General features: G+C 43.0%; 1 protein-coding gene across 6 annotated transcripts in view; it reads left to right on the top strand.

Moving 5' to 3' along the window:
- Positions 1-8,455, top strand: part of RTN3 (reticulon 3) — a 75,743-nt gene extending 67,288 nt beyond the window's left edge. For 4 of the 6 annotated variants that reach the window (XM_025355500.1, XM_025355499.1, XM_025355501.1 and 1 more), the window contains 5 exons: positions 797-935; positions 1,360-1,429; positions 1,951-1,997; positions 4,326-4,384; positions 6,699-8,447. In XM_025355500.1, coding sequence (XP_025211285.1) covers positions 797-935; positions 1,360-1,429; positions 1,951-1,997; positions 4,326-4,384; positions 6,699-6,744 — 361 coding nt within the window. In that variant the 3' untranslated portion in view covers positions 6,745-8,447. Of the gene's footprint in view, positions 1-796; positions 936-1,359; positions 1,430-1,950; positions 1,998-4,325; positions 4,385-6,698 lie in introns of all 6 variants that reach the window. The other 2 variants (XM_025355503.1, XM_025355502.1) reach the window with 2 other exon arrangements.
- The last annotated feature ends 3 nt before the right edge of the window (positions 8,456-8,458 follow it).

Here is an 8,458-nt window from a genome sequence, read left to right as displayed (position 1 = left end):
GGGAGGCGGAGCTTGCAGTGAGCTGAGATCCAGCCACTGCACTCCAGCCTGGGCGACAGAACGAGACTCCGTCTAAAAAAAAAAAAAAAAAGCCGGGCGCGGTGGCTCAAGCCTGTAATCCCAGCACTTTGGGAGGCCGAGACGGGCGGATCACGAGGTCAGGAGATCGAGACCATCCTGGCTAACACGGTGAGACCCCGCCTCTACTAAAAAATACAAAAAACTAGCCGGGCAAGGTGGCGGGCGCCTGTAGTCCCAGCTACTCGGGAGGCTGAGAAAGGAGAATGGCGTAAACCCGGGAGGCGGAGCTTGCAGTGAGCTGAGATCCGGCCACTGCACTCCAGCCCGGGCGACAGAGCGAAACTCCGTCTCAAAAAAAAAACAAAAACAAAAACAAAAAAAAAAAAAGTAAAATTTTAGCATAAACAAAATACAGTTTTAGAAACTTCAGGGTATGTTAAATCTGCTTAAAAAAAAAAAAGTACCTTTTTTTATGTGTTCTGGGCTCTTATTTATAAATGGATTCACCTTCATGAATATCCAGTGAGGTAGTAAAAGTTACACAGAACATAGCTCTTCACTGTGCATGACCGTTTCATACTTTGCAGACATCTGGCATATTTGCCTCTGCCCACTAAATGACAGTGTGTCTCCACCTCACCTGATGACAACAAAAAAATGCTTCTACAGATTCTAAAATGCACCCTAGGGACCAATTTCACATTCTCAGTAACTACTATGCTAACAAAATCTTCTTCCATATCAAATGTATGACTGTTGTTTCTTCTTCTGGAAGAGCCTACCTGGATGTAGACATTACTCTGTCCTCGGAAGCTTTCCATAATTACATGAATGCTGCCATGGTGCACATCAACAGGGCCCTGAAACTCATTATTCGTCTCTTTCTGGTAGAAGATCTGGTTGACTCCTTGAAGGTTAGTTGTTTCTGCAGCTCTTGGTGGTGAAACAGAAAAAGCAGGGACTGGGTTATAATTCAGAGGAAAAACAGTACATAGGATTTTATCAGACAAAAATGAACGTATGCTTAGCTCAGTTATTCTATAATGGGATAGGAGTCACTAGAGAAAGGTATAGTCTTCTGCTGGGGAACAAACATCAGAAGAGAGGTGATGTAATTGGCAGCAGTGCAGTTTCAGTCTTTGGACCTCAGAGAACTACAGACTTCACTCACATACCTTCAAATGTATAACACAAGTAGGGAACCTTCATTTGGAAATTATCCATGTCATACATCACTAAATTAATGCAGACTTAATTAGCTGGAGGAGAATGACATCAGTTAATGTGAATTTTGCCTTATGGTTATTCCTGCTTAACTTTTGACATTGGCCTTCCCAGCTGGCTGTCTTCATGTGGCTGATGACCTATGTTGGTGCTGTTTTTAACGGAATCACCCTTCTAATTCTTGGTAAGGTGGCAAGGAGAATGTGCCCACACTCTTTGGAGTAGTTTGTAAGAATAAGAGTGAAGAGAATGCCCAGCGTGGCTCTACTCATTCTTCATTTCCCAGTCTTGACCCATAGAGACCTGGGAGTAGGCACTGGAGGAACCAGCCTTTGTGGTCACAGGTTTATGAAATGGCCTCAGTTATAAATTAAGAAATGTCAAAACAGCTGGAAGCAAAGGACAGTTGTCTAGATTTGGTTTAAATATGGGGATCTTACTTACAGAAACCATTTTGGTAATTTGGAAATCGTCATTTGTGGTACAAAGAAGATAGCCTATACACCTGGAGAGGTTTTTTTTGTTTTGTTTTAACACTGCCTTAAATTAGCTGTCTTAATTGGGAGCTCTAACCAGGATTTCTCATTTTGAGGAATACCTGTGTTTTCCTGTATTTTGTGAGGAAAAATGTATATGTTACTCTGAGTCTTAAGATGTGACTGTCTCTCATATACACTTGCCATGTCCCATGATTCTGTCTTACAGCTGAACTGCTCGTTTTCAGTGTCCCAATTGTCTATGAGAAGTACAAGGTAAGCATCTGTCTGTTCCAAATCAAATGTGCCAGTTGATGTATGACTAGTTTTAATTCATTTTTGAGACACTGAATGTTCAGAGCAGTCTTTTTATAACTATTTCTACAATCTAATTTTGTCAAGTGCCTATAAGAAACTGGTGACAGTAGTTTCCTCCAAGGAGAGAAACTGGATATTTAGGAGAGAGATGACTAGTAAAGAGAAACTTCCTTTTTATACCTGTGTGCCTTTTGAGTTTTTAATCATGTGGATGTATTTTCCATGCAAAAGTAATAAGTTGAAAAAATGCTTAGGCCAGGGGTGGTGGCTCTTGCCTGTAATCCCAGCACTTTGGGATGCCGAAGCAGGACAATCCCTTGAGCCCAGGAGTTCAAGACCAGCCTGGACAACCTGGCAAAACCTTGTCTCTACAAAAAATATTAGCCGGATGCAGTGGCCTGCACCTGTAGTCTAAGGTAGGAGAATCTACTTGAGCCTGGGAGGCAGAGGTTGCAGTGATCCGAGATCGTGCCATTGCACTCCAGCCTGGGTGTTGGGAGTGAAACCGTCTCAAAAAGGCCAGGAGCAGTGGCTTACGCCTGTAATCCTAACACTTTGGGGGGCCAAGGCGGGCAGATTACTTGAGGTCAGGAGTTCGAGACCAGCCTGGCCAACGTGGTAAAACCCCATCTCTACTAAAAATATAAAAATTAGTCCAATGTGGGGCCGGGCCCAGTGGCTCACGCCGGTAATACCAGCACTTTGAGAGGCCGAGGCGGGCAGGTCACGAGGTCAGGAGATCAAGACCATCCTGGCTAACAAAGTGAAACCCCGTCTGTACTAAAAATACAAAAAATTAGCCAGGCGTGGTGGCCAGTGCCTGTGGTCCCGGCTGCCTGGAGGGCTGAGGCAGGGGAATGGCATGAACCCAGGAGGCAGAGTTTGCAGTGAGCCAAGATTGCGCCACTGCACTCCAGCCTGGACAACAGAGCGAGACTCCATCTCAAAAAAAAAAATTAGCCTAGTGTGGTGGCACACGCCTGTAGTCCCAGTTACTCGTGAGGCTGAGGCAGGAGAATTGCTTGAACCTGGGAGGCGGAGGTTGCAGTGAGCCAAGATTGCACCACTGCACTCCAACCTGGGTGACAGAGCAAGACTCCATCTCAAAAAAACAAAACAAAACAAAAAAAAACGCTTAAATGAATAAAAGCCGGGTGTCAAAAAGGAAACTTTAAACTCTAGGTTATTAAGGTAATCCATCAGTGTGAAGAGGTATTTGCATTGTTGGATGATGTGTACCAAGTATACTAGATGCTCTGACATTATTCTTTATGGATTAAGTCATCCATCAAGAGTCTTTTTGGCTTTTTGGTATTAAGTGAATTGGTGTTACACAAGAGCCATAATGTATTTATGATCACAGAAAATAGATTAGACACACAGTTTCTAGTAATTGGAAACTGTTATATACTTCAGTGTCTCTAAAGAAAATACTTACGAAGTAAGACTTAACCTCTACAAAAGATGAGTGATTTTGTTTTTTTTAACTTTAACAAAGTGTGGGGTGTTTATGGTGTAATTTGGATTCTAAAACCAGAGGTTTTAAAAATACTTTTAAGGCTGGGTGTGGTGGCTCGTGTATGTAATCCCAGCACTTTGGGAGGCCGAGGCAGGTGGATCACCTGAGGTCGGGAGTTCAAGATCAGCCTGACCAACATGAAGAAACCCTGTCTCTACTAAAAATAAAAAATTAGCCAGGCGTGGTGGTACATGCCTGTAATCCCAGCTACTTGGGAGGCTGAGGCAGGAGAATTGCTTAAACCCGGGAGGTGGAGGTTTCAGTTTCGGTGAGCCGAGATTGCACCCTTGCACTCCAGCCTGGGCAACAAGAGCAAAACTCCATCTTAAAAAAAAAAAAAAAACGAAGGCCAGGCACAGTGGCTCACGCCTGTAATCCCAGCACTTTGGGAGGCCGAGGCAGGTGTGGATCACGAGGTCAGAGATCGAGACCATCCTGGCTAACATGGTGAAACCCCGTCTCTACTAAAATACAAAAAAGTGGCGGCAGGCACCTGTAGTCCCAGCTACTTGGGAGGCTGAGGCAGGAGAATGGCGTGAACCTGGGAGGTGGAGCTTGCCGTGAGCAAGATAGTGCCACTGCACTCCAGCCTGGGTGAGAGCAAGACTCCATCTCAGAAAAAAAAACTTTTAAAAACTGGGTATTTTCATTTTCTAGACTAGTCAGTAGTGTTTAAAAAATGGTTAAACTAGACAAAAGAGCAGTGCCTTCAGGAAAATTGGTGATCTGTATGTTACCACAACTGAATCTATTTTCCTTCCTCAAAGACCCAGATTGATCACTATGTTGGCATCGCCCGAGATCAGACCAAGTCAATTGTTGAAAAGTAAGTACATTTAAAGACCACATCATCATGAGGTATGCTTCCTTCCCCCCAATTATCTTTAGTCCCTTGTACAAAATGCTGATGCCAAGGAAAGTAATTTTCATTTTGATAAAAACCTTGGTTAATAGTTTTATTTTACTAGAAATTATTATAGCTGCTTCTGTAAAAAGGAAAAAAAAAAATCCTTTATATATGTTTTGGCCCTGCCTTATGGACCTTTGTATCTTAGATTAAAAATTATCAACAGACCAGGCATTTTGACTCACACCTGTAATGCCAGTGCTTTGGGAGGCCGAGACAGGAGGATTGTTTGAGCCCAGGAGTTGAAGACCAGCCTGGGTAATGTAATAGAGCCTTGTCTCTACTAAGAATAAAAAATTAGCTGTGCATGGTAGCACATACCTTTAGTCCCAGCTACTGGAGAGGCTGAGACAAGAGGATCAATGGAAAAAAAAGATCAGTGGAATTTTTTGGAGACAGGGCTCACTCTGTCACCCAGGCTGAGGTGAGGTGCAGCCTCGACCTCCTGGGCTCAGGTGATTCCCCCCACCTCAGCTTCTCCTAGAGTAGCAAGGACCATAGGCTACTCTACCTTTTTGAACTGGCTTTTAAACGTTCTTAGTTGCAGGCTGGGCGCGGTGGCTCACGCCTGTAATCTCAACACTGGGAGGCTGAGGCGGGCAGATCATGAGATCAGGAGTTCGAGGCCAGCCTGGCCAACATAGTGAAACCCCGTCTCTACTAAAAATACAAAAATTAGCCGGATGTGGTGGCGCGCAACTGTAGTCCCAGCTACTCGGCAGGCTTGAAACTGGGGGGAGGCAGGAGAATCGCTTGAAACTGGGAGGCGAGGTTGCAGTGAGCTGAGACCATGCCATTGCACTCCAGCCTGGGCGACAGTGAGACTCCGTCTCAAAAAAAATAGTTATTGGTTGCTTCTCCACCTTCATTTATTTTCACATGTATTCATTTAAGCCAAACACATCCCTCTCAGAAACAACAGTTCTAGTAAATAAGTAACTTAAGGATCAAAGTTGTCTTTTCTAAGATTGCCAAATCTCTGTTCCCATTTTTTTAAAACCAATTAATAATTAAATCAGGAAATAAAATAAAGATAGAAAACATCTTTATGACTCCCTGTATCAAATAGTTTTCTTCTTTGTACTTTGTTTTTCCCCATACCTAAAGGACAATATGTTTTTCTTTTTTTTTTTTTTCTTTTGCTTTTTAGAGACAGGGTCTCACTCTGTCACCCAGGTTGGAGTGCAGTGGCACAAGCTGAAAGCTCACTGCAGCCTTGAGTTCCCTTGCCCAAGTGATCCTCCCACCCCAATCTCCTGAGTAGCTGACATTACAGGCATGTGCCATGCCCTGGCTAATTTTTTATTTTTTATAGAGATGGGGGTCCCACTATGCTGGGCCAGGCCAGGCTTAAACTTCTGGCCTCAAGTGATCCTCCCACCTTGGCCTCACAAAGTGCTGAGATTACAGGCATGAGCCCTGCTTTTATTTTGAATTATTAATAGCAAATACTGTGAACCCCGCCCTTTAAATTTGTTAACACTTTTCTTTTTTTTTTTTTTTTTTTTTTTTTTTTTTTTGAGATGGAGTCTCACTCTGTTGCCCAGGCTGGAGTGCAGTGGCACGATCTCGGCTCACTGCAAGCTCCACCTTCTGGGTTCATGCCATTCTCCTGCCTCAGCCTCCCAAGTAGCTGGGACTACAGGTGCCTGCCACCACGCCCGGCTAACTTTTTGTACTTTTAGTTGAGACGGGGTTTCACTGTGTTAGCCAGGATGTTCTTGATCTCCTGACCTCGTGATCTGCCTGCCTCAGCCTCCTAAAGTGCTGAGATTACAGGCGTGAGCCAGCCACCACCCCGGCTTTTTTTTTTTTTTTGAGACGGAGTCTAGCTGTCACCCAGGCTGGAGTGCAGTGGCACGATCTCTGCTCGCTGCAACCTCCGCCTCCTGGGTTCAAGCGATTCTCCTGGATTCACCTGCCTCAGCCTCCGGAGTAGCTAGGATTACAGGTACATACCAATGCGCCCAGCTAATTTTTGCATTTTTTAATAGAGATGGGTTTCACCATATTGGCCAGGCTAGTCTGCAACTTCTGACCTCGTGATCTGCCAGCCTCAGCTTCCCAAAGTGCTAGGATTACAGGCGTGAGCCACTGCGCCCAGCGGGGAGAATGCGTTTCACATTGCTTATGCAAGTCCAGGACTGTCCTCTAGCATCACAGTTAAAATAAAAACCTAGATCAAATGCTTATGTTTTCACTTTCTTTCTTTTTCCCCTCCTTTTCTCAATAGGATCCAAGCAAAACTCCCCGGAATCGCCAAAAAAAAGGCAGAATAACTACATGGAAACCAGAAATGCAACAGTTACTAAAACACCATTTAATAGTTATAATGTCGTTACTTGTACTATGAAGGAACATACTCAGTGTCAGCTTGAGCCTGCATTCCAAGCTTTTTTTTTTAATTTGGTGTTTTCTCCCATCCTTTCCCTTTAACCCTCAATATCAAGCACAAAAATTGATGGACTGAAAAAGAACTATCTTAGAACTCAGAAGAATAAAGAATTAAATTCATAGGATAAGTCAATACCTTAATGGTGGTGGAGCCTTTACCTGTAGCTTGAAAGGGGAAAGATTGGAGGTAGAAGAGAAAATGAAAGATAGAACACCTCTGGATCCTTCTATCCAGTTTTCAGCACTAGTCTTACTCAGCTATCCATTATAGTTTTACCCTTAAGAAGTATGATTAATTTATGAAAAAATTATTTGGGGACAGGAGTGTGATATCTTCCTTGGTTTTTTTTTTTTTTTTTTTTTTTTTTTTTTTTGGCAGCCCTCAAATCCTATCTTCCTGCCCCACAATGTGAGCAGCTACTCCTGGTATTCCTTTTCTTTAATGATTTAACTTTCAACTTGATGAATAACTTATAGGTGATAGTGATAATTCCTGATTCCAAGAATGCCATCTGATAAAAAAGAATAGAAATGGAAAGTGGGACTGAGAGGGAGTCAATGGGAATGCTGCGGTGGCCGCCACTCCCTCTGCCACTATCCCCAGGGAAGGAAAGACTCTGCCATTTGGGAAAGTGGTTTCTATGTCACTGGACACCAGTTCTGAGCATTAGTTTGAGAACTCATTCCTGAATGTGCTTTCCTCCCTCTCCCCTGCCCACCTCACCTTAAGTTTAATAAATATGGTTGTACTTTTCTTATGATAAAATAAATGTCTGTAACTGCTGTACACTGCTGTAAACTTGTTAGAGAAAAAAATAACCTGCATGTGGGCTCCTCAGTTATTGAGTTATTGTGATCCTATCTCAGTATGTGGGGGGAACATTCTCAAGAGGTGAAATACAGAAAGCCTTTTTTTCTTGATCTTTTCCCGAGATTCAAATCTCCGATTCCCATTTGAGGGTAAGTTTTTTTCTTCACCTTCAACATGAAAATTCAGCGAACTTGAAAGAAAAATCATCTGTGAGTTCCTTCAGGTTCTCACTCACAGTCATGATCGTTCAGAGGGAATATGCACTGGTGAGTTTAAAGGACTATGATATTTGATAGTCCCAAAGTACAGCAGCTGCAAAAAGTAGTGGAAGGAAATTGTCTTTCCACGTTTTGGGAAAATTAGTTAGGAATTTGGATGAGTAAAAGGTACCCTTGCCTTACTCCGTCTTATTTTCTTAGCCCCTTTTGAGTGTTTTAACTGGTTTCATGTCCTAGTAGGAAGTGCATTCTCCATCCATATCCTCTGCCCTCCCAGGAAGTCAGTGATTGTCTTTTTGGGCTTCCCCTCCAAAAGACCGTCTGCAGTGGAAGCGCCACATCCAGTTTTTCTTTTGTTGCTGCTGTGTTTAGATAATTGAAGAGATCTTTGTGCCACACAGGATTTTTTTTTTTTTAAGAAAAACCTATAGATGAAAAATTACTAATGAAACTCTGTGTACGTGTCTGTGCGTGCAACATAAATACAGTAGCACCTAAGGAGCTTGAATCTTGGTTCCTGTAAAATTGCAAATTGATGTGGTATTAATAAAAAAAAAAAAAACACAATGA

Source organism: Theropithecus gelada, chromosome 14 (assembly GCF_003255815.1).
Source record: "Theropithecus gelada isolate Dixy chromosome 14, Tgel_1.0, whole genome shotgun sequence".
Lineage (NCBI taxonomy): Eukaryota > Metazoa > Chordata > Mammalia > Primates > Cercopithecidae > Theropithecus > Theropithecus gelada.
The sequence above is the reverse complement of the archived record's forward strand: the minus strand, read 5'-3'. Positions and strand labels throughout refer to the sequence as shown.